At 36.1% G+C, this 26,330-nt stretch overlaps 1 protein-coding gene across 1 annotated transcript in view; it reads right to left on the reverse strand.

Annotated features, from left to right (window-relative positions):
- LOC114282866 (2-alkenal reductase (NADP(+)-dependent)) overlaps window positions 1-9,680 on the reverse strand; it is a 32,489-nt gene extending 22,809 nt beyond the window's left edge. The window contains exons 1-2 of the mRNA XM_028225629.2: window positions 9,183-9,680; window positions 8,617-8,794 (exon numbers count right to left, since the gene is read on the reverse strand). Of these exons, the coding sequence (XP_028081430.2) occupies window positions 8,617-8,794; window positions 9,183-9,416 (412 nt within the window). The 5' untranslated portion in view covers window positions 9,417-9,680. The remainder of the gene's footprint in view (window positions 1-8,616; window positions 8,795-9,182) is intronic.
- Between the last annotated feature and the right edge of the window lie 16,650 nt (window positions 9,681-26,330).

A 26,330-nucleotide genomic window follows, 5' to 3' on the forward strand; every position in this document is an offset into this window, starting at 1 on the left:
CCATTCACAACCACTGATGAAGGATTCCTCAAGAAGTTAAGGATTAGTGATCCTTTTTAGAAATCGAATGAATAGCAACAATCGAACAAGTGGGGAATGTTGGGGTGCACTAGAAAAGTTTGGGTTGAGCCGGATCTAAGTGTTGGCTAGGTAAATGTCCTGTAGTAAAAGGGGTAGTGAGGAAAAGGCATAGGTTGGTCTGGGTTCTTGATCTGTATTCATGTTCACTTCTACTAGTTCATCGACAGTGGCTAGCCCTCTATCTTACAGCTCTGGGGAGTTCGACACAATGAAAGAGCACACATAGAAATCGGTGAGAGATCTATGGACGCGTCTGCTATCATGAAGTATTTTGCAAACTCCAGAGTTCTAGAGCTCCCAACTCGGATACCAAAGATTTACCCTATGATATACTAACTTGGAGTTTGGTGAGAATGCTCATAGAGCTGTCAGATTGCTCTAGATAATCCTTATAGAGGCCGAGCTCCTTGTAACATCTGACGTACATGATGTCACAAGAGTTGCCTTGATCAATTAGGATGCGCCTCACTTGGCAGTCTCCACCTTTTAATGTCGCCACTAGAGCATCGTTATGTGGATACTGTACCATATCTAGGTTCTCTTCAGTGAAGGATATCATTAGCCTCGGCCTCCAACATCCATTTGTCCTGGGCTTCTTCTGCTGGATCTTGTAGACATGTTGCAGATGCCTTACCCTCTGAGTCTCTCCTTGAACTTCATTCTCGTTAACCTTCGAGTGAATCACGTTGATTACCCGTGGTTCCTCTGCCTGTAGTGGTGGTGGTGGTGCTACCGATGCCTAGGCTAGCTCCACCTGCCCCTCTCTTATTTTTGTCTCGTCGATCAAATCTCTCAGGTGTCCCTGTCTGACCAAATCCTTCAAGTGTGACTTTAGAGCCTGACATCCCTGGGTCATGTGTCCATTTTCCTCATGGTAGGCATAGTCCCATGTATTTCCCCAGGACTTTCTGTGATGCCCTGTAGTATGGTTAATTCCTTATTCTTTCCAAGATCTTGTATATGGGGATCTTGAAGACTGTAACCATTGCCTGCATGGATCTCAATCTTATCTCCGGCCTGTTAGTGCTGGTGTATCCTTGACTTCGCTTTGATGAGCCATTTCTCTTTTCTTGTTTTGATACATTCGTCTTCTTCACCTTCCTATCTTCCTCTGCCCCGGCGTATTTTTCGATCCGCGCCATTAATTCTTCAATTTCTTTGAGAGTGTCTTCACAAGCGATTGCCAAAGTGGGCAATCATCATCCAAGCCGTTCTTAAAAGATACGACTGTGAGTTCCTGGTTACAAGTTGGAATCCAGTTGTAAACCTCATAGTATCTCTTAGCGTAGGCCCTAAGACCTTCGCCATCACTGATCTTTAAAGCCAGTAGGGAGTCTACCCTCAGTGGCTGCAATTTGTTTGTAACAAACTTGGTTACAAACATCTTAGCCAGGCCTTCTCAACTCTTTACACATCCTTTCAGGAGTTTATGGAACCAATCTAATGCTATTTTCCCGAATGACGATAGGAACACCTTACATAATAGCTATTCGTTTCCACTTCACAAAGCCATTGAATTTAGGTATAAACCAACTTGAAAGTTCGGGTCAGACTTGCCATCATAGATCTGAAACCTCGACATTTTCGGTGCTTCGAACGCATCCAACTTCACCGAGAATGGCGTCTTCAACTGGGTGTTGGATGTGATCTCGGCATGGTGTCTCTTCCTTCGGAGGTAATTTCTCAAGTTTTCCTTCGTTCTTCAGGGAGCTCAACTGTCAGTTGACTTCAACCTTTTTGGCGCGTTGCTTCCGGTGTTAGGGTGTGTTCTCTTAGACTTCTCGATGTCCACTGCATCATCAAAACAAAGGCCCTGCCTGCGGATCTGTCGAGATCCCTTGACGTAGGTGCCCTTAGTTGGTGGTATCCTTTGACAGATCTGAATTGGCTTATGTCCTTTGACAGATCTGAATTGGTGGTATCCTTTGACAGATCTGAATTGCCTTATGATGTGGGACAGTTGGTATTGCCTTATGTCCTTCCTTTTGCACACCAACTTTGGCTGTTAGTGCTGATATGTCTTGCAAGGGAAACACTAATTGCATCATGTTGTTCTGCATCATGAAGTTGACTACTCTCTGCAAGTTTGTCAATATGCTTGCTATGTCTTTCAGTTCCTTATCTCTTCTCAGGAACCTATCCTTCCATACTTGGAGATCGCCTTCATGGTAGTACTCATCTCAACTACCTTTCTTGTTCCCGTTTCGGCCCCTAGCAACATTGTTTGCCTCGAGGTCGACCTTCTGTGCTTCTTCATTATTGTTCGCTCTTCTAGTATTAGGATCCATGTGTTCCTCCCCATCACTGTAAATGTCATTCCCGATTATCACTTCTTGTCCATTGTTGAATGCATTTAATGCGTATACGGCTATCAACCACCGCATTGATTGTAGCAACCAACACATTGATTGCAGCCTCCAATCAAGATTACTTCACAACATCTCCCCTTAATCTTGATTCTCCATGCTGCTTCATCCCGAGCATTATCTTCATTCTGTTGAACATATCATTTTTCAATGGCTTCGTGAAAATATCTGCAAGTTGATCTTGAGATTTGCAAGGAAATAATTCCACCTCTTTATTTTTCACATGCTCTCGGATGAAATGATAGCGGGTGTCAATATTCTTACTTCTTTCATGATAAATTGGGTTCTTTGCGAATGCAATTGCTGAGCGATTATCAAAATAGATCTCAGTGGGTTTTTCTTGTGGAAATCCCAAATGCTTCAGCATGTTCTGTAACCATATTTCATGGCACACAACTGAGTTGGCTGCAACATACTCAGCTTCACAAGTTGATAATGTCACAATGGCTTGCTTCTTGGACGACCCTGTGAAGGCTGTATCTTCTATAAAGAAAGTAAATCCCATAGTACTTTTCCATTCATCCAAGTCACATCCCTCGTCGCTATCTGAGTAGCCAACAAGATTGAAATTATCAGTTGGTTTATAGAATAAACCATCATCGACTATACCTTTGATGTAGCGAAGAATCCTCTTTGAGCATAAAGGTGTGATTGATCTGGTGTTTCCATATATCTGCTAATCAGTCATACTCCATAGAATATGTTTGGTCTAGTGCAAGTAAGATAGTGAAGACTTCCAACTAGGCTCTTGAAATAAGTTGGATCCACATCACCTGCCTTCATAAATTTTCTAAGCTCCACCCCACTGTCTACAGGAGTGTTCACTGGATTGCAATTCTCCATTCCATATCTCTCGAGAATTTCCTTGGCATAGCCACTTTGGGAAATAAAAATTCCATCTTTTCTTTGTGCCACTTTAATGCCGAGAAAATAAACCATCAATCCAATATCTGTCATTTCAAATTCTTGGACCATGCTTCTTTTAAAGTCTTTGAACATGGCTGGATTGTTTCCGGTGAAAATTAGATCATCAACATAAAGACAAGCAAGCAACATGCTTCCATCAACTTTCTTCTTCAAATATAGTGCGTACTCATATGAACATTTTTCAAAACCATTGTCATGAAAATACTGATCAATTCTAGTATTCCATGCACGCAGAGCTTGCTTCAATCCATAAAGGGCTTTCTTCAATTTGTACACTTTGTCTTCATGCCCATTTTGAACATACCCCGAAGGTTGTTCAATATAGATTTCTTCTTTAAAGAAACCGTTAAGAAATGCAGATTTCACATCAAGTTGATAAATCTCCCACTTGTGCTGGGTAGCCAAAGAAATCATTAGCCTGATAGTCTCCAATTGGGCAACTGGAGCAAACACCTCTCCATAGTCAATTCCAGCTCTCTGCTTATAACCTTTTGCTACTAACCTTGCTTTATAGCGTTGCACTTCGCCTTGTGCATTCATCTTTGTCTTGTATACCCATTTCACTCCAATAGGTTTGTGCCCCTCAGGCAGACTGGTAAGCTTCCATGTGTCATTTTTCTCAATGGCATGAATTTCTTCATCCATTGCTTTCTTCCATTTATCTTCTTGGATGGCTTCTGAGAAAGTAAGTGGATCACTATCTGCAAGTAGGCAGAACAAATTCAGATCTGCTTCTTCTGTAGCTTCATATATTTCTTGCAAATTTCTCATTGGTCTTGGTTGTTTGAAAAAACTATCATCTGTTGATGCTGATGATGATGCATCACTTCTGTGAGAAACTGGCGATCTAGGTGCCGGTATTCTATGTGGAGGAGTTTGTGGCTCATCTTGAACTTCTCTTGTAATTTCAACCGGAGCTTTTGATGTTTCATCTTCAAGAATGAGTTTTGCATCTTTGACAACGTCATCTTGATTCCAGTTCCAAGTTTCTTCTTCTTCAAATATCATATCTCTATTCATGATTACCTTTCTGGTAATGGGATTATACAACTTGTATCCCATTGTTCTATCTCAATATCCGACAAGGATACATTTTTCTTCCTTATCATCGAGCTTGGTTCTTCTTGCTTCTGGAATCTTGGTGTACGCAACACACCCAAATATTCTGAGATGGTTGACACTTGGCTTATGTGAACTCCAAGCTTCTTCTGGAGTCATAGAATGAAGGCTCCTAGTTGGACACTTGTTCAACAGATACACAGCACATGATACGGCTTCAGCCCAAAATTGCTTGGGCAGTCCCTTTCCTTTCAACATGCTTCTTGCCATATCTAAGATTGTGCGATTCTTCCTTTCAACAATACCATTCAGCTGTGGCGTATAGGATGGTGTTGTTTGATGCTTGATTCCATGCTCTTTGCAATAATTCTCGAAAGCATCTGATGTATATTCTCCACCTTGATCTGATCGCAATGTCTTGATGTAGTAGCCGCTTTGTTTCTCTACAAAAGCTTTGAATTCTTTGAAGATACTGAACACCTCCAACTTTCTTTTAAGAAAATACACCCATGTCTTCCAGCTATAATCATCAATGAAGGTGAGAAAATATTTATTCTGTCCATTTGACATTGGCTTCAATGGACCACACACATCAGTGTGTACTACCTCCAGTGGCTTTGTTGCTCTCCACATCACTTCTTTGGCAAAGCTAGTTCTATGATGCTTGCCAAGAATGCAGCTTTTACATATTTCATTAGTATGAGCAATATGAGGGAGCCTTTTCACCATATTCTTACTTGACAATAGCTTCAAGCTTCCAAAGTTGAGATGTCCAAACCTCAAATGCCATAGTCAGTCTTTGTCTTTGATGATGGCATTTAAACACTTCGCAGCATCATGTTGGATGTTCAATGCAAACATCCGATTCTTGGACATTCTCATCCGAGCGATCAAATTACAATGATTGTCTTTGATGGTAAGATGACAATCTTTCATGCTGATGTCGTATCCTTTCTCTAGGAGTTGTCCCATACTCAAAGTGTTGTTCTTCACGGCAGGAACATAATAAACATTGGAGATGTAATCATGATCTCCATTCTTGAGCTTGATCAGAATATTACCTCTTCCTTTCACTGGAGTCTTTGAAGAATCACCAAATGAGACTTGTGCTTGTACAGTCTCGTCAAGCTCAACGAACAACTCTCTTTTACCACACATATGATTACTGGCTCCCGAATTTAGATACCAAACATTGTTTTGGTTTTCAGTGTCTCCATGGTGGACAAATAGGACTGTAGGTCCAACTTTGTTTGTTTCCTCCTCGGCAAAGTTTGCTTGCTCTCCGGCTTCTGTTGTTGCTCTACTTCGGCATTCATTGTTGTAATGCCCGAACTTGTGGCACTGGTAGCACTGAACATTACTTTTGTCAAATCTTGGTCGGTTGTTGTAACCACCTCCTCTACCTCTTGGAGCAAAGTGTGGTTGACTTTTTCCTCCTCTGGCTGGACCTCTTCCGCCTCTTCCTCGAAAACCAGAACTTCGGTTATTGTAACCACGACCTCTTCCTCGGCTTCTTTGTGATGTCCCCCCTTGCTCGTTTATATCATCTCTAAAAGACAGCTTTGATTAAAAAGCTTGCTCTAGAGAACTTGAGGGAGTCTTCTTGTTGATCATTTGTTCATGAATCTCAAGTGTGCCTATCAACTCATGGTGGTCATGGCACTGAGATCCTTGGACTCTTCTATTGCTACAACAACGTGCTCGAACTTGGGACTGAGTGATCGGAGAATCTTCTCTATCACTTGAAGAGATTTCATCTTCTCTCCATATCTTCTCATCTAATTAACAATGGTCAATGTTTTGTTAAAGTACTCAGAAATTGACTCATTCTCATTCATGTGCAACATTTCAAATTCGCCACGTAACACCTGGAGTCGGACTCTGATTGTCTTCTGAATTCCACGGTGTGAATTGTGAAGAATACTCCATGCCTCTTTAGAGGTTGTTGCTGCTGAAATCTTCTTAAAACTTGACTTATCAATGCCTTGATAGAGTAGATACAAGGCCTTTTAATCTCTTTTCCTTGAATCTTTTAATGCCGTCTTCTGAACATCATTTAAATTTCCTTCATCTACGAGAGTAGCTGGCTCGTCATATCCTCGATCCACTAACTCCCACAAATCTTGTGAGGCTAGTAGGACTTGCATTTGAATACTCCAATTTTTGGAGTTCTCCTTGCTGAGTTTTGGAAACTGGGGCTGAAAGAAGTTGTTTGTGTTGGCCATTGGTTGTCTTTAAAAAAATTACAAATTTTCATAACAGAACTTGCAAATTTTGACCATACAGATGTGTCCGGAATACTCCAAATAGTTGGAAAGCACTATTGGATCACCAGAAACAGACTCCGAATGGCTCAGATCAAGCCAAAACAAGTTGAACGATTCAGATCTGCGGCTGCACCTTAGCCGCGTTACACTGGATTAATCCTTCGTGTGCTGATATCAGCGACTCAGTCAACGGCTCAGTCAACACAGCTTGGTTAACGGCGCGACTCAGGCTTGGCTCGGTCAGCGGCTCAGGTCAACGGCGGTGTGGCTCAGTCAATGGCTCAGGTCAACGGCGGTGTGGCTCGGCTTGGTCAAAGCTGGTCAGTGGCTCAGATGACGTCAGTAGATGGCGTCAGGCTCTGGTGCATGCGTGTGTGGCGCGTGCTTGCACGTTGGATGACGCGTCTTCTTCTCTGGCAGCGCGTATGGCGCGTGGGCGAGTGGGCGCGCCTGAGGACAGCGTCAGGAGGCGCGTGGGGCGCGTGTGGGGCCGTCCGATCTGATTTATCAATGCGGTTTTCACGGTTGTGCTCGTCTCGTCGGGAGCTTCAATCTTATGTGATCAAAAATGGATTTCAACCACTTTGATTTCTGGGCAAATTTTGAAAACACACTCTGTTTTGAAAATTTCGCAGAATGGCTACAAATTGAAGCTACCTTCGGCTCTGATACCACTGTTGGTGGGAGTGGGGTGCAAACCACTGTTGGTGATTCACAATGAGAGGTTTAAAACTGAATCAAACTGAAATTCAATTCATTCAAAATGATTCTGAAAAACAAACAGAGCTCTCTTGCTCTTCTTTCTTCCACACTCTCATCTATATCTGATACACCACACACAACTATATATATAGATAAACTAGCAGTGTAAACATATTTATTGCAGATACAGCTTTCAATGTGAATGTATTTAATGCGTATACGGCTATCAACCACCGCATTGATTACAACAACCAACACATTGAATGCAGCCTCCAATCAAGATTACTTCACAACACAAGAAATATGGAGAAAAATTTTATGGGGGAGAATTATTATTTAGTGGAACTAAAAAAACAATTAACATAAATATGGAAGAGTGTAACTAAGAGTTGCACCCTCGTAATATTTGAGTTGAACCCTTTCACAAAATGGGTTGCACTTCTAATGTTTTGTTAAATTTTTTTGGTCTTACATTCTAAATTGTAATTCTCCCAATTTTATAATACACACCTTGAAAAATGTGTGTATCATATGTATCATTTAAGACTTTTGTGACATTTACGTATGACTTGTTATGTTATTAGTTGTGACTTTTGTGACATTTACTTATTATGTTATGATTTAGTTATGCCTCATCTATGACTTGGTTATGTTATGGTTAGTTATTGTGGTGTCAGTTATGACTTAGGCCCCGTTTGACAAGTTAAGTTGGGGCTAAAATAGTCAATGAGTCAAAATATCCATTCACATCATTCTCTCTATTTTTTTGCATATCTTTTCGTAAAAAGTTAGAAAGTTGATTAAAATAACATATTCCCAAACATTGCATTAGTTTTGATTAATTGTGATTATCATTTTGATTATACCTTCATGGTGTTTGGTTATGACCTATTGTGATCGTAATTTTGATTATAACTAATTAAGTAATGACAAAAAGTGATTTGATTATAATACTTTATATTATCAATACTACAAAATGTCATAACTTATATATAATACATATTTTTTGAGGGACATGTATTTTAGCATTACCCAAAATAAGTAATATAATGTTAAAATAGTACAAGAAAAACTTGCACGTATGTTTTGGTAATTATTTTGGTTAAGCCACTGTAGTTTCCCATTAATACTTTGAGATAACTAAATGATATTAGTGTTATAAAATTTTTGCAATTATAAGTGGCTTTAGTGAGGAGTTTGAGTACAAAAGTTACCTAAAATTCCAACATGATAGGAGAGTGGAAGGCCCATGGTGTCCAACTTATTTAACATCACAGCTCCTTTTATTAAACTGTACTCTCCCCAAGTGATAACTCCAGCAACCAAATCATCCTTCTCAAAGCCAGGGTGTCCTGAAGCCACAACTCTTCCCAAACCAAAAGCATCAATGGCCTGTTCACACCCATAACCAATATATTAAGCAAATTGCAGGCATAAGTGCCAAAAAAAAGGAAAGAAGTCAATCTCTAATCCTAGAAATTAGTATATGATGCAACTCTAAAGTGGAATGTTTTTTTTTTAACCTCCCAATGAAATGAAATGACCATTCAATTAAATTAGTGAGAGAGTGATGATTTTATTCTCAATATAAATTTATTATTCCATTACAGTCTCATTCCAATAAACCAAGTACTCCATAAGGTTAGCACACAAATTTGAATCCTGTGAAACGCTCGCCCCCATGCCCCCCTTCCCTTGGGACTATCCTAGGGATCGATAGCCCCGATAATTACCCATTATATACAAGAACAAAAAGGTTTGTATGTTTAGTGTGACTCACCTCACCAGGAATAATGCCAACTGCAAAACTGTGAGCTTTCTGTGAGGAGCTGTAACTCTTCATCCTGTTTAGTTGGTAAGGATCGATTGATAAATAGAAGGTTTTGACAATAACATCATTGGAGCCAGCCTGAACCGAGAGAGAAATTGATTCAGTCTTGAGCTCAAAGTCAGATTCTTGTGGTGCACCTTCTATGTGCCTCTTAATTGTTATGAACTTGTTCATAACTTCCATGACTTCAAGGTCTTTTCAAAGCTCTGTAATTCAGATGTATGAAGAAGAAAAAGAAGAAGAAGAAGAAGAAGAAGAAGAAGAAGAAGAAGAAGAAGAAGAAGAAGAAGAATATGAGCTACTTATTCATATACAACCTGACTGAACAATTTGGGTTCTCCTAAGTACCTTCACTTATATAGACAGCCTCTGCTTGACCACATGGTTGGGAAGACATGTTTTTGTCATGATAAAACTTTTTCAGTGTTGGGTGACCGGTAAATAATTGAAAAAAAAAATATATATATATAGGGCAATTCGTGCAAGTGCTTATCATATGTATTTGTATAAATTTTCACAAATATATATATAAGTTATTTAACAAAATCACGTAAGTTTTCACGAATATTCGTAAGTTAACTCATAAAAATTTAAGAAATTAGAACTTAGTTATATTTGTAAAAACTTACATGATTTATGAGATAATTTATGTATTTTTGTTAAAATTTACGCAAGTCCATGTGGTTGCACACCCAAACACTTTCCAAAAATATATAAGAAGACACAAAGTGAACTAAAATATGTGGAGAAAATTTATTCCGAATATGATTCACAACAAACTAAATTTTAAATATGTACCTAACTCTATTTTTTCCATAAAGAGCTTGTCAATTTTTGTTTGAGATTCCTAAAATAATTCTCATAATTTGATAACTCATAATGATATCATATAATTGGTGTCAAATTTTAACTTATCGCACACTCATCCATATAAGGGCTATCTCTATTACCACATTAAAAAAATAAAATAATTCTGCTTTGATTATGACATTTGTTTTATTAACTTTTAAACCTATTTTATCTTAATGAGAAATTAGTCCCAACGTACTTTCCAAACGAAACGTTAAACTATTAATCTCTAGCATTTCTTTTTTGAACTACTCTCTAGCATTTCTGACGCCTAGTTCTTTTTATTTATTTATTTATTTGTTACAGGAAAACCCTCATATCCTTCTACAAGTTCAAGACAGCTCGAGTCAAGATCTCTAGCATTTCTAATGCACAGTTCTCTCTTTTTTCTTTTTTTTTTTTTTTTTTTTTGTTATAAGAAAATCTTCACATCCTTCCATAGGTTTAAGACGGCACCCGAGTCAAGATCACCAAAATAGTTTATTGTTCGTTATAAGCTCCACTTAAGTCAAGATTTATACAATAGAAGAGAATCAAACCTATACCAAATATTATGTTAGTAGTAACTTGAGAACCCTAACTAATTGCGCTAAGCCCAAGAAGTCTTGCTTTTCTTGATTATGAAAAGTTTCAATTTTCATTCAATAGTAGAGTTCCAGCACATATTTCTGACGCACAGTTCTTTTTCTTGGATTTTGAAAAGTTTCAATTTTCATCCAATAATAAAGTCCAGCATAAAATTTCAATTTTCGCCCATATTCCCGATTCAATTTTCTTGGACTATAGTTAATGCCATTCATCTCTCTCTCTCTCTCTCCAATGCATAAAACAACTATCCATTTCGTTTTCTTCGTTTTTATAAATATTAAAAAACATTGATCTCTCTCTCTCTCTCTCTCCAATGCATAAAACAACTATCCATTTCGTTTTCTTCGTCTTTATAAGTATTAAAAAAAAACATTGATTTTTATCTTTCTATAAAATTAATTTTAAAAAAAATTGAAAATAATTTTTTGAAGTTTTACTAAAAGGTGGATTTTTTTATTTTTATTTATTTATTTATTTATTTAATTTAAATGGTCCTAGAACACAATAATGTGTAACTCAAAAATAAGAACAAAAACAAAAATGACAACAAACATATTTTAAAACTTACGTTAACAATGAAAAATTCTAAACAACTCATTTACTTATGGTTTTTATTTTTGTGCTAAAATAATTGTCAAAAATTTGAAAACAATATTTTGTTTTTTCCAAAGACTAAGCTGTTTTTAAACACCAAAACAATTTTTAAAAACAATTTACAAATAGGATTTTGGTAATCTCCAAAAAAAAAAAAAAAAAAAAAAAAACGTAAAATGAAAACACAACTAATTGAATAAAGTTAACTTCATCACATGAGGGTAGTTACAAAATCAATTCAACTGAGGGAAAGTCATAATTAATTAGTTGTGTAAAATGGTTGTGGAATCTACCTATAACAAAGCATTTGTTTATGCTGGAGAAAATGACAAGAGAGGTATAAGAAGTACAACAAATCCATTGATGCTTCTTCACAACCTGATGAGCTTTAAATAACACCCAAAAACAAAAGAACAAAAAAATAAAAAATAAAAAAATATTTTTGCCGTCCTAAATATACCTAGTGACAATGGACTTGGAGAAGATAGGATCGCATGCGACATGAAAACGGCATTGGCTTGACAATAGTATTTGTTGCTTTATTGGACACTTTGGTCTCTCTCCTTAGAATGAGAAGAATTAATTACTAAAGAACTAAACTTCAAAACTCCAAATACAAATGGCATAACTATGCTTCATCTATTGAATGTTTGGATGCGTTAGTTTGATAAATTGTTGGGATCTATTTTTAATAATTTAATGGATAACATGGTGTAGTGATAAAAGTACTTAACCTTTAGATCGAACAAATGTCACAAATAATCCCGATAATTTTCTTTTTGTATCAACTTATTTCTTATAATTTTAACTGCATCAATTTTATCTTTGATTTATTTTATTTTATTTTATATTGTGTCAGTTTCATCCAATGGATAGCACTTAGTTAAAAATTAGACTAAAATCAAGAGACAAAAACAGTCCATTCAGTATTCTCAAGTGATTGAGGAGTTAACATTCCATTTACGATCCATTCCATTTTGAATAGGGCATTTTATATTTGATTTTTATTTCAATTTCTTAACAAATGTTATTAATTGGACTAAATTGATACAAAGTAAAAGGGGTAAACTACTAATAAGTCCGAATAGTTGGACTTAATTCCCATCAAGTTCTATTGAAAATAAATTCCAGTAAAATCGTCATTAAAAAGAATTTTTTGTGACGATTTTTTACACGTCGCTAAAAATTGACAATTAGTGACTTTTTTTTGGTCACGATTTTCATAAGTTGTCGTTGAAACTTATAATTAGTGACGTTTTCTGTGAGGAATTTTCTAACTGTCGCTTAAAGTTGTAAATTAGTGACTTTTTTTGTGATGGTTTTTTTAAACGGTCACTAAAACTTATAATTAGTGATATTTTTTGTGACAATTTTTAAACTGTCATTGAAAATTAACAATTAGTGACATTTTTTTAATAGTGTTTAATGAAAAACGCCATTAATTATAATAAGACCTATTAGACAATAAATCAATTTATTACGATCTACACTTAAGTCTCCCAAGTGAAAAATTAGAGGGAAAAATTAATATGGTTTGTTAGTGATAAGCCCATTTCTATGGGGGTATGACATTAGATCCACATATTGATTTTTTTTTGGAGATAAAGACATAATTAATGAAATTATTTAGTAAGAAGGACATGTTAGTTTTTTGAAGAATTTTTTTTGCTATTTTTATCCTACTATTGTCAAACCACTGATAGCTAGCTGCTAGACTATTGCCGGACTCCTATTTGTGACAATAGAAAATGGCTGAAAAAGTCACTGAAAAAGTTGTCAGAGGTGACCGACAACAGCAACTGGTGGTGGTGGTGATATGAACAAATAGAAAAATCAAGTGGATAGATAGATGACATATAAAAAAATAGGAAAATGACACGTAAACAAATAAGTCAACAGATAGATGACACATGGACATATAGGTGGTGAAAAATCTAGAAATCCCCTAGATATTGATTTGTGATTATGTATCAATTTTAAGCAGTAAATAACAGTCCCAATCAAACAATCAAGACAAATCAACAAAACGATTTTAACGTGGAAAAACCACAATTGGAGTGCCTCCAATTGTGATAAAAAAAACCACGGGCCAAAACCACGAAACAATCTACTAAGAAAACAAAAGGAATTATACAAGTCTACTCTCAATTACCTAGCGAATCCATGCCTGAATTGAACCGACCCAACCGACCCCTATATGCCTCTTCCACCATGGTCTTCACCTCAGAATTGTCTTCCTAACGTTGGGTCCATAACGCCGATGTCGAATCATGACGATGAGTCACTCCAGAATCCACCAAAGCTTCAGGCTCGAATTCCCTAGAGTCCACCGAAGAACAACTCTATCTTTTGTATTGAATAAACAAACAATCCTTTGATTTATACTTCTTAAACCAAGAGCTGAATACTCAATCAAACATCAAAGAAAACTAGCAAAGAAACTCCAGATATAAACTCTAATATCCAAGAAGAAGATCTGGAAATCGTAACCCTAAAAACGGATGAAACTACATATTTATAGAAAACTCAAAGAATTAACTTCTGAAACATCTCTGCAAGGCATAATTTGGGTTGGATTCGCATTTAAAACTTAAAGCCTCACTGAAATAAAAGGATCGAATAAAATTATAATTGAAAGGAGTTTTGTCAAACGGGATTGCCAAGAATAAAAACCTAACAATCTCCCCCTTTGGCAATGCCATGACAAAACACACTTAACAAATAAAATCTTAATCACCCCAAACCATTACAGCTAACAAAAGTAACCTTCTTTCTCAAGGTCATGATCTGCAAAACAGCTATTAGTGCCACATTCTTCAAAACAACTATTAGTGCCACAAGAGTATATGAAAAAGCAATAGACATATGACAAGATTATCTTGAAGCATGAGATGGAAATATGAATAGATATAAATTGGAGATTTTAAGAACATGTAGCATGAAAACATGAAAACTAAGACACATGCACCCGACACATGGCATGAATACATGAAATCCTAAGACACATGCTCCCGACAACATTTCTCTCATTTTTTGTCACGAATTGACAAAGGAAGCTCAAACAACGAAAGCAAGATCAAAAACCACACAAGCAGGGATAAGATGATGGAAAAATTAATAACCTGCGAGAAGTAAGCTATAAACAAGCAGTGGATAGCAACATACCAACCAATTAATGCCAATCTCCCTTACGAAACCAATCAATTTAAGTGCATGCTAAACAAACCCTTGCAATGACAAACCAAACTCCCCCTCACTAAAAGCAATCACAAACACTGAAAACAATGAACATGAAGAAAAATAATATGGTAGAGCAAGCGAGGAATTTCAGATTTGTACCTTAAAACACACAAGATTGTCCAAGAAGCACAATTACTTGAAAACACAATGTGCACAGCCTCTAGAAGATTCCTCATAAAAGAAAGTGATGCATTATGTGAAAAGCATATATCCTATGAAAAAAGTGTGTGTGTGACTCTTGGAGTTCGACAAACACTAGACTTAAATCTTAGTAGCGATTTGAAAGCTGGACCTCCAGCAAGAGAATCTAAGCACAACGAAGGAAAGTGAAACCACTAGGAATCAAGGGGTAATTGGTGAGTAAAAGCGGAGGCTCCCCCTCAATTAATGAATCTTTTTTTTTTTTCTTTTTTTTGCATATTTTTTTTTCTTTCTTTTGCACATTTTTTGTTTCTTTCTTTTGCATACTCATTGGTGGCTGACACGCTCAAGAGTATGGAAACTGAACTAAAGAAGCATAGAGAAAATAAGGATAGCCTGGTCGGTGACTCTAAGGTAGCCTTTTCCTCATGCCTTGACTGCAAAGAATTGAGGGGAAAGCTGTGGAGATACAAAAAGATGGAAGGTGGTTAAGAGACTTAACATCACCCATCATGTGTTAGTATAGGTCAATTCCTCTAGAAAAACAAAAGATACAATGCTAGAAGTCCATAGAGAAAAAAAAATCACTAAGGCGGAAGACTCCGATATTTGCTAATTTAAGAGTGTGTATAGAATGAGACATACAAATCAAAGAACACACACTCCAAAATGAGTAATGACCACAAAAAGAACACATATTAATAAGTAATGGATATTCTCATCAATTCCAATATGCCATAAGAACTTCTCAAAAATTTCAAGCTTACAAAACCATATTAAGAAAAAAATTTTGGATTTTTTTTTTTTTTTTGTAAAACAAAGCAAGATAGAAAAAAAAAGTAGGCATTAAATGATACCACACATTAAATGACCTAAAAAGAAAAAACACATAGAAACCTAAAAACTAAAACGAATAAACAAATTAACACAAGTCAAGTTTTCTCACCCAAACCGCTTTAGTATGAACAAAGTTGTGAGAATTGCGGTTCTTGGGTGGTGTCTTGACATTGTGGTTCCTTTCCCCCTCAAGGGGAACACATCTCGACAAGGTTTCCAACTTCTCAGTCCTAAATCTAGGCAAATGCAAACTCGCTCCATCTTTGGTCTCAAGCACATCAAAATAGCAAGGTCTATTATGACCCTTAACCTCATTACGACCAATGAAGTGTCTCCTATCCCATGAGATGTTGGAATTTCTTCCATTTCTATGAGACACTCTTCCATGAAACTCATAACAATAAGGGCGAATATGACCATACATACCAAAATTGTGACAAATAAAAACAAGGTGTACCTTCTTTTCTTTGACCTTACTAACTCCGGAAAAATTGAGAAGTCCTTTCTCTTGTTGAATCTTTTACTTCCCTTGCCCTTGAGTTCTAGTATCATGAGATGTGGATGCACTCCATTTTTGCTCTTTCTTACCACCAAAGTCAATGCCACTCTTATCAGAACAAATTTGTTGAGACCCAATGATATTGTCCAAAGTCTTTGATCCTTTATTCCAACGACCAGTGGCTGCCATAGCACACTTGAGCTCTTCCTCTTTCTTGATGATTAGCTCTTCTAAGGCACCTTGAGACATCTCGAGAATTTCAATCTTTTCTTCATATGTTGCATAGATTTGCTATAGCTCATTCCTCTTTGTCTCACAAGTCAAGAGTTTGGCACAAAGGACTTGTCGATCATTAGAAATCTTGATGGCATCATTCCTAGCCTCGAAAATCTCCTCCTTTAGTTTGACATTCTCAATTTCACATGATTTGAGTTTCATAGTGAGTTTGTCATTCAATTTAGATAAGTTAAGAGATTCCTTATACAACTTTTTATAAGCTTGCTGAAGTTCTTTATCATCACTCTCTGAGGGTTCATTATCAGTGGCATTGTCAACGGGCCTCTTTGAATACTCTATTCATCCTTCAATTTCGGAAGCAGCCATGAAAGTAAGAAATTGTTCATGTCCCTCTTCACCTTGATCTTCGTTGTCTCTTTCATCTTGATTAGTTTCTGATTCATCATCCCAGGTGATAGCGAGGGCTTTCTTCTTCCTCAAACGAGTAGGGCATTCTTGAGCAAAGTGGCCAATTCCTTGGCATTCATAGCATTGGACTCTTTCAGAGTTCCCTTGTATCTTTCCTCTCTTTTTCTGGGTTATAGAATTATTTTTGAATTTATCTTTGCCTTTGGATTTGTGAGTTGACTCCAAAAGATTAGGATTCTTTTTCAGAAAAGACTTTTAAAATTGTTTAACGAAAGTACCCGTAATCTTGGAGTCAATCTCACAATTCTCATCAGAATCCTTTCCAACCGTATGAGCACTACACAAAGCAATATCGTCTTTTTGTTTCTTTTTGAAATTTCTATGTGCCTCATAAGTTTGGAGATTTCCAACTAAATGATCCAGCTTGAGGTTGTCAACATCTTGAGCCTCCTCAATAGCCATAACTTTTGGTTGGAACTGATCGGGCAAGGACCTCAAAATTTTTTCCACAACCTTGGATTCAAGTATTTTTTCACCTAAATTGAAGCTAGAATTGACAAAGTCACTTAACTTCACATAAAATTCATCAAAGGTCTCACTATTTTTCATTGAAAGGTTTTTGAAACTAGACGTGAGCCTTTGAAGTTTTGAGCGTTTAACAGAAACAGTGCCCTCATGAATAGTTTGCAAGATATCCTAAGCCTCTTTTGCTATTTCACAATTGCAAATACAACTAAACTCTTCTGGTGTGATGACGCAAAAGAGAGAATTGATAGCTTTACTATTCTGACTACTATTTTGGTAATCAATTGTGTCCTACTAATCAATTGGTTTGGGGAAGGTTACTCCATCAATGGTAATCGTCGGTTCGGTCCACCCATACATGACAGATTGCCAAACTTTTTCATCAATAGATTTTAAAAACGATCTCATCTGAGCTTTCCAAAAAGCATAATTGGATCCATCAAGTAGGGGTGGTTGAACCATAGAATTTCCCTCATGCATTGAATCCATTATCACAAATCAAACAAGATCTTGCTCTAATAGTTTTAAAAAAAAAAAATAGAGCAACCTACTCTGATACCAATTGAAAAATTTAGAAATCCCCTAGATATTAATTTGTGATTATGTATCAATTTTAAGCAGTAAATAACAATCTCAATCAAACAGTCAAAAGACAAATCAACACAATGATTTTAACGTGAAAAAACTACAATTGGGGCGCCTCCAATTATGATAAAAAAATCACAGGCCAAAGCCACAAAACAATCCACTAAAAAGACAAAAGAAATTACACAAGTCTACTCTCAATTACCTAACGAATCCACGCCTGAATTGAACTGACCCCTATATGCCTCTTCCACCACGATCTTCACCTCAGAATTGTCTTGCCTAACGTTGAATCCACAACGTCGATGTCGAATAACGACGATGAGCCACTCCAGAATCCACCAAAGCTTCAGGCTCGAATTCCCTAGAATCCACTGAAGAACAACTCTCTATTTTGTATTGAATAAACAAACAATCTTTTGATATTTACTTCTTAAACCAAGAGTTGAATACTCAATCAAACATCAAAGAAAACTAGCAAAGAAACTCCATATGTAAACCCTAATATCCAAGAAGAAGATTTGGAAGCCGTAACCCTAAAAACGGATGAAACCATATATTTATAGAAAATTGAAAGAATTAACTTCAATTAACTTCTGAAATGTCTCTCCAAGGCGCAATTTGGGTTTGATTCGCATCTAAAACTCAAAGCCTCACTGAAATAAAAAGATCGAATAAAATTACAACTGAAAAGAATTTTGTCAAACGGGATTGCCAATAATAAAAACCTAACAGGTGGACATATGACGTAGTAGATATGTGGACAAATGGACAGATAAGTGGGGGTAATATGGTCTTTCAAATTGTTTTGTCCTTTTGGCCCTAAAAAAAATAGAGCTTAAGAATATTGCCATCCAAAAACTTTGAGATTGGACTTATAGCTCGAGTTCCCAAATTAATGGAATTAAAATTACATGGACCAAATTGATACAAAGTGCAAATAATAGTGACTAAGGATAAAACTTTCCATGATATTAGAATTCTAATTTAAGGTGCTCCTAACTTAATGTCATGCAATTTGTGTATTGATTTATTTATGTGAAGAAAATTAAGGAAATAAGGGAAATAAAGCTGCAGTCGTAGTAATAAGACTCAAACCCAAGTTTTACATCTAGTAAGGAGTACCTCAACCAGTAGACCAACTTGTAGACACTCAATTTTGGTTGGGTATAATACTTGGTGCCATTTTGGAAACTTCGCCCAATAATGAATATAAAAAATGGTTTGGAATCCCCGATTTGTCAACTTTTACCCATAACCAGATGCGTTTACATGGACTTTAGCCTAGCCAAAATTTCTCTATAAAAAATTCTGCGCACACCCCCCCATAAGCACATGTTAAACAAATGAAAGAAAAACCCTACCTCCTGAAGACAAGAGGAGAATATGAACTATAGAAATCACTTGAATCAACTTTTGGCTTGGATGATATCAAAGCCCTCGTTAAGCTCTACGATGTTAATACTTGGGTCAGAGATCAATTTTGACTCTAATGGTTCTATATTAATGGTTGAAAGTCTGTAGTTATGGTGGAAAGAGAGAGAGAGTTTTCTACAGAAAATAAAAAGGGGTTTAAAAATGCTAGGATGAGAGGCTGCAACGTCATAGCTTTTTAGCCTTGGTCACTCGTGTGGTGCCTTGCTGCATATGTAGAGCTTAAGAAGAAAGGTATTCTCACTCCGCCGCTCGTGCGAATCTCAATGCCGCTCAAGCGGTGGCTAATTACTCGAGCAATGCCTTGCCCAAAATCTTGGTCCTATACTACTTTTCGATCGCGGTCAAATTCTGAACAAGTTCACTAATGCAAAAGTGTTTCTAGGTCCTCCCTTTTCATCCTTACGCCTGAAACTCAAATATTAAAAATAACACAAGTTAGATAGGAATTAATACCTTCTTCACATAATCAAAACACAATTCATCAAATCAAGGATCCGAATGTGTATCGGCCATCTATCTAAATGGGTTTAAATAAAGTTTAAAACCCGAGATGCTACACATAAAGTTAGTTGTGTTTATTACCTTGCAAAGGATCGTGATAAGTTCTATGTTTGTGGGTAGCATATGATTTACATTGTATCACTTGTATTTTTAATTTGTTTATCGAGTAGATGTTTTGTCATAAAAATACTGTAATATATTTGGTTGGCTATTTTTGGAAACAAATTTAGTTGTTTTGAAGTGTTAGAATATTTTAGAAGTATGAGGGATTTTGGTAAAAGTATCATCCTCAGTCATCCTATTATACAAGGAATCAAGTTTCGTTTCATTACTGGATCAGATAAGGTTTGCATATATGTTTCAGTTGCATTGATAAAGGCTTTATTTTATTTTATTTTATTTATTTTTTACAAAAAGAGTTTTACAAGAATATAAAAACGTATCTTACATTGGTTCTTAAAGGAATACAAAAACCTATTATGAATTGGTTTTGAAGAATGGAGATCGAAGTTGAAGTTTTGTGGTGTTTTGAAGATCAAGAAGGATGACTGGGTCAGGCTGCGCTCATAGAATTACTACAAGTCAAATAAATGGGGGTTGGAAGATATACACAGATTACTACATATTTGCCCTCATGTAAGAGGGTCCGAATGAATGTCCTACTTAACTAATTATTACAACACCTCATAAATAAATTAACTACATTAACTAATTATTACAAATTGAATGAATCTGATTAATTAATTACAACACAAAATTAATTAACTAAGTAACTAGCTATTACAATTTCAAGGCAGTTTAACTAATTAATGAAAATGAATCTACTAATTGGCACTAACTTCACGAGCCATAGGAAATAGAGAATCGGGTATGCATGAACACAAATTTCTTCCCAAAAACTCCTCTGTTTTGCTGCCAGAACTATTCTGTTCACAGTCAGAAAATTACTCTATTTTCACCCTCAGTCTCTGCTTTGTTCTACCATAAAAATGGCACTGTTTGCCCAAAATAAGGTGGCCGATCGACCTTGAAAAGTGGCCGGTCGGATGGTTAGGTGGCCGCCCAGCCACTATTTTTTGACATTGCCCTACTGTAATAGAAATGAAACAGAGCACAAAAAGGGAGTTTTCAGGAGATGTTTGTCCTCTCTGCCTCTCCTTATCATTAAACAGATCAAAGGAGGGTTAGGCTCGATTCGCAAATCATCAATCGACGCAATCTCGTTGCATGATGATCTATGAATCGATGGGTCAAAAGCTCAATAAATTGAAATGAAAGACCAACGAAACCTACTCCCTATCATGGAGTTACCTCTCTAGGGAAGTGGTAGACATCACTTCTCAAATCATTAACATCACTAATGAGTATGTAATGACTCGAGACACGATAGGTTCAATTAACGTCCGATTGAACCCAAACCAATTTTATTACTCTTGTTACCATTTTAGTCCAATTTTATTAGCCTCTTTTAATTACCTTTCCATTCTTTAATCATTTTAGTCCAAAGAGTGAGAGTTATGTCCACTAATGAAGAGAAGTGTCAAACAAGAAGTTGTTCATGGCATGAGAGAGATGTAATGCCTTGGTAATGAACCTCTGAAGAGATTAAACCATTTAGCAGGGGGGTCTCTTTTTCATACTTTAAACAACCATCAATTGTTTGAACCAACTCTTAAACAAACAAAGAGAAAACCAAGAAAGGAAGGAGGTTGCAGAGGTGATTATTGCAAGTGTGAACACATGTATGAAAGCTACGAAAATAAATGCTATCAACTCAAATAAGTTGGTGTCTAAGGCCTAAACCACCAAACCTATGAGGACTACAACACTACAAGCATACTATGCAAAGCAAAAATGACTAAAACAGTCCTAAAACTCACAAAAACAGTGCTAGAAAATTAGTTTGAAAAGCTTAAAAAGTGAGCGAAAATAATAGAGAATTGAAGCTAGTAAGAAAGCCTAAGGAGGAGTGGCCAACCCCTCCATTTTTTGGACATCAAAATCACATATTTAGCCTCTGAAAAACTTTGAAAATCAGTGGTAAAAAGTTGGAAAAGAAGTGGGAAACACAAGGACCAAAGGTTAGAGAGTAAGGTTTAAAGAATGGTAGTTAACCCCTCCACCTTTAGCAGCTTTAAAATCACAAGTTTTAGCCCATAAAATCAGTCCAAAAACAGTATACATACATTATCGGGCCTAAAGCCGGGGCTAGTCGGGCCTTTTTTCTTTTTGAAAAATAAACGATAAATACATTATCTATGTAGATTATTTATTAGGAATAAAAAATACTAGAGTATTTTAGTTAATATTAATGAGATATTTTGTTTGGTTATATTTCATGGAGTTATTTAAATTTAATTATATATGATTTATGTATTTTTAATTATGAACTTATAACTAAAAAAACGTACGCAATTAATTTTTCTCTCTCGAAATGAATAATTTTATATATACGAAAATGAAACTTTCAATATTACAATGTTAAATTAATTATATAACATTTATTGAATAAATAATTTTTATTTCAAAATGAAATAAAATATTACAAAAATTTATATTATTAAATAAAATAAGTGTAGATTATTAATGATGGTAGAGCAATTGCATCACTAAAGGTCAAGTACATCCCGACTAGATTGGCACCTATTAGCCTACCAATCATTTGTATTATACTCCACCTCAATAATCTAATACAGAAAAAGAAAAAGAAAAAGAAAAAAGAAATGAAATGAAATGAAATAGTAAAAAACAAAATGTTGATCAATCATCGGAGGAAACAAACATTTCAGTAGCGTTGCCTGATGATATGTCATCCAAATCATTTGGAATTCTCTCATTTTCACTATAATTTTGTCTTCTTGTAAGCGCATGCATATGATCTCTAGATATCAGTGCCTTAACCATTTGGGGTGAAAGCCTGCTCCGATAATCACTCAGCACTCGTTCACCTGCACTAAAAGCTATTTCTGAAGCAACTATAGATATAGAAACGATTAGTATATCACGGGCCATCTATGAAACCATAGGCCACATAGTTTGATTTTGTTTCCACCATTCCAAAATGTCAAAATCATCGGAATCATCTACTGACGGGCTTTCCAAATAATGTTGTAGTTCAGAACTACTTATGCTTGTATGTTGAGATATTCTCCTACTTTTTACTACTGAAAAAACACTTAATCTCTCGCCTCGTGATGAGATTGATAGTGTAGTGTGTGTATGTGTATTTACAAATGCAGCTGCCCTGTATTCTTCAAATAATCGGTTGCATGTTTGCATAATAGGGGCAAACTGTGTTTGATTAACGAAAATACGTTCTAAAAATTTTTGTAAATCAGTTTCTTTACACCTTGAATTAATTATTATAGCTAAACCTAAAAAATGAGGCAAATGATCAAAATATTTATCAAATTTTACTTTCATTGAAATAATAATGGTTACATAATATTCATTACTCATATATTTTACGAAAACTTTATTTATTTCTGCTAGCATATGTAAAACAAATGGTGAAGTAGGAATATATATATATATATATAAGAAAATAATTTTGTTGAAATATCAAAAACTTTTAAAAAATCTTTATATAAGGCTCCTTGGCGCTAATTAAGTTCTGTGGGAGTCAGTACTTCTCCTATTGATGTTGTTATAAAAAATAAATCTATTGCTGTTCTTTGTTCACAAGTTATTTTTAATATATTATACGTTGAATTCCACCTATTATCTACATCTAAAATTAATTTTGTAAACAACATATTTCTGGTTGACAAATTTTTCTATATTTCCAAATTTGATTAGCAGAAAACATAATAGTAACAACTGTATTTTTTATTACAAGTACAAAAGTCTTGTATATATGCATAGCTTCTTTAACAATCAAATTTAAAATATGGGCACAACAACGAATATGAAATAAATCACCATTGACAAGTAATTGTAAAGTTGATTTTAAATAGGTTACAGTTTGATTATAATATGCTGCATTATCTAAGCTAATCGTAAATATTTTATTTTGTAAAGCCCACTCTATAATACATTTCTTGGTTCTACACCAAGCGAATGGCCAGTGTATGGAAGTTTAACTAATTTAAATGAAATAATTCTTTTATTTAATTTCCAATCATTATCAATAAAATGTGCAGTGATACATTGATACTCAAAAGCATTATTTGACCAAAGATTAGACATTAAACAAACTCTTCCATTCAAATTTTTAAAAATGTCAAATAATTCACTTTTAACATCCTCAAATTTCTTTAAAATCCTGTTTCTAGTAGTATTTCTTGAAAAACCTTGATATTGCGGTGCAAAACTTTCATGAATCATTTTGGTAAAATCGGGACATTCACTAGTAGTAAAAGGTTTGTTAGGTCCCTTGATTGTCAAATCCGGATACAAAACCTTGAGTTGTAAAAATTATTTATGTTCTGTGTTTTTGTTCTTCCCGCTCGAGCGGGGACATTGACGCTCGAGCGGAGTTTGTGGTCTCTCGGTATTTTTGATAGGTCTGTAAAAGTACTGGAGTGCGTAATTTTGCGCTCGAGCGGACCACTGTGTTACCACACACGTATTTTGTTGAAGCCGCTCGAGCGGGATGTTGGGCGCTCGAGCGGAGATCGCGGATTCAGGATTCCTATTTATATCTTTTTAGGTTGTTTTTAGGACTACTTTTTCTAAATCTTATTCAAGGGTCCTAGGGTTTTGTTTGGGGGGTTCTTCTGGAGTTTTGGTGAGTTTTCCTTGATGTCTTGAGAAGAGTTCTTCACTCATGATCTAAAATACATACATCAAGGAGTTGGTTTCTTTAAATTCAAGAGAGAGTTCTCTTCGGTGGATTCCGAAGATTCAAGCGTATAGTTTCAAAAGGCGTTTGATCTTATACGTGGTCGTTCATTCGACAAGTGAGGTTGTGGAGTCAACTTCAGGATTGATCAGTTCCGAGACGAAGTCGTGGAGAAAGAGTTACAGAAGATTCGAAGACAAATTGACTGAGTTGGGTAATTTGTATGATATCTTTGTAATCTTTTTTACTTCAGTAGTGGATTGATTAGCGGCGTTTCGCCCGTGGTTTTTTAATCACAGTTGGAGGTGTCCAATTGTGGTTTTTTCCACGTAAAAATCGTTTGTGTCGATTTATTAATTATTCTGAAAAAACAAACAGTCTAAATCACTTTCATAAGTGCTTGTTGATTTAGATTGTGTGTTTTGGATTTCTGGGATTTGGAATATTTTAATCTTGATCTAATCACGAATCACTTAGGATTTTCAATTGGTATCAGAGCGGGTCGCTCTTTTTTTTAAAAAAATATAGGAGTGTGATTTTGTGTGACTAGTGATATGGATTCTATTCGTGAAGGTAACTCGACCCATAGACCGCCTTTACTCGATGGTACAAACTATTCGTATTGGAAAGCTCGTATGAGAGCATTTTTAAAATCCATCGATGAGAAAGTTTGGCAGAGCGTAATCTATGGGTGGAGTGAACCTACTGTCATCGTTGATGGTGTCAATATTCCTAAACCCCTTGATAAATGGGACACGACTGATTACCAAAACTCGAGTTGGAACAGTAAGGCTCTCAATTCCCTGTTTTGCTCCGTCACACCTGAAGAATTTCGTCGTATCTGCACGTCTGAGGTAGCAAAAGAGGCTTAGGACATTTTAGAAACGATTCACGAAGGTACTACTTCTGTTAAAAGGTCAAAACTTCAACGTCTCACATCCTCCTTTGAAACCCTTTTTATGCGCGATGAGGAGACGTTTGATGATTTCTATGCAAAACTTAGTGATATCGTGAATTCCTGTTTCACACTCGGGGAAAAAATCCCGGAAGCTAAAATTGTTGGAAAAATTTTGAGGTCTTTACCCGAGAGGTTCCAACCAAAAGTGACAGCCATTGAGGAGGCTCAGGATGTTGATACCCTCAAGCTTGATCAATTGGTTGGAAACTTGCAGACTTATGAAGCCCACCAGATTTCAAAGAAAAAACAAAAAGAAAGTATGGCTTTCACTAGTGCTCATGAGTCTGCAAAAACTCCGGAGGTTGAATTTGATTTAGAGTCTGAAATGACGGCTATGTTTACTAAACAATTTAAAAAAATTTTGAAGAAAAAGAAGCCTAATTTCATAGACCCTATTTCTAAAGACAAGAGTAATGAAAAACCCAAAACTTTTCCACCAAAACTTGCTTCAAAAACTGAAAAGAAGATTGTAAAGGGGCAAGGGGTCAAGTGCTATGAATGTCAAGGTTTTGGTCACATTGCCCTTGAATGCCCTTTGAAAAAGAATCGAAAGAAAGTCTACACTGTAACTTGGGATGATGAAAGCGGGTCGGAGCAAGAACCCGAAGAACCTGAATCTGGAGAAGACGGGGATAGTGCTTTCATGGCATTTTGGTCTACTTTGACACCACCTCCTCCAAAGCCAGCAGAGTTAGCTCGTGGTCAGAACTTGCATCTTCCTCCCACCTTTGACGGGAGTAACTACCTGTTTTGGAAAATCAGAATGAGAGCTTTTCTGAGAGCTTTTGATCCAGAAGGCTGGCAGGCCATTGAAGAAGATACAGACAAGGCTGACAATCCGAGCAATTAGAGAGCCCTGATCACTATTCGTGGAGCAATTTCTACTGAAGAATAGCAACGGGTTGTTCGTTGCAC

Source organism: Camellia sinensis, chromosome 13 (genome assembly GCF_055761805.1).
Source record: "Camellia sinensis isolate YWXY chromosome 13, ASM5576180v1, whole genome shotgun sequence".
In the NCBI taxonomy this organism is placed as follows: domain Eukaryota; kingdom Viridiplantae; phylum Streptophyta; class Magnoliopsida; order Ericales; family Theaceae; genus Camellia; species Camellia sinensis.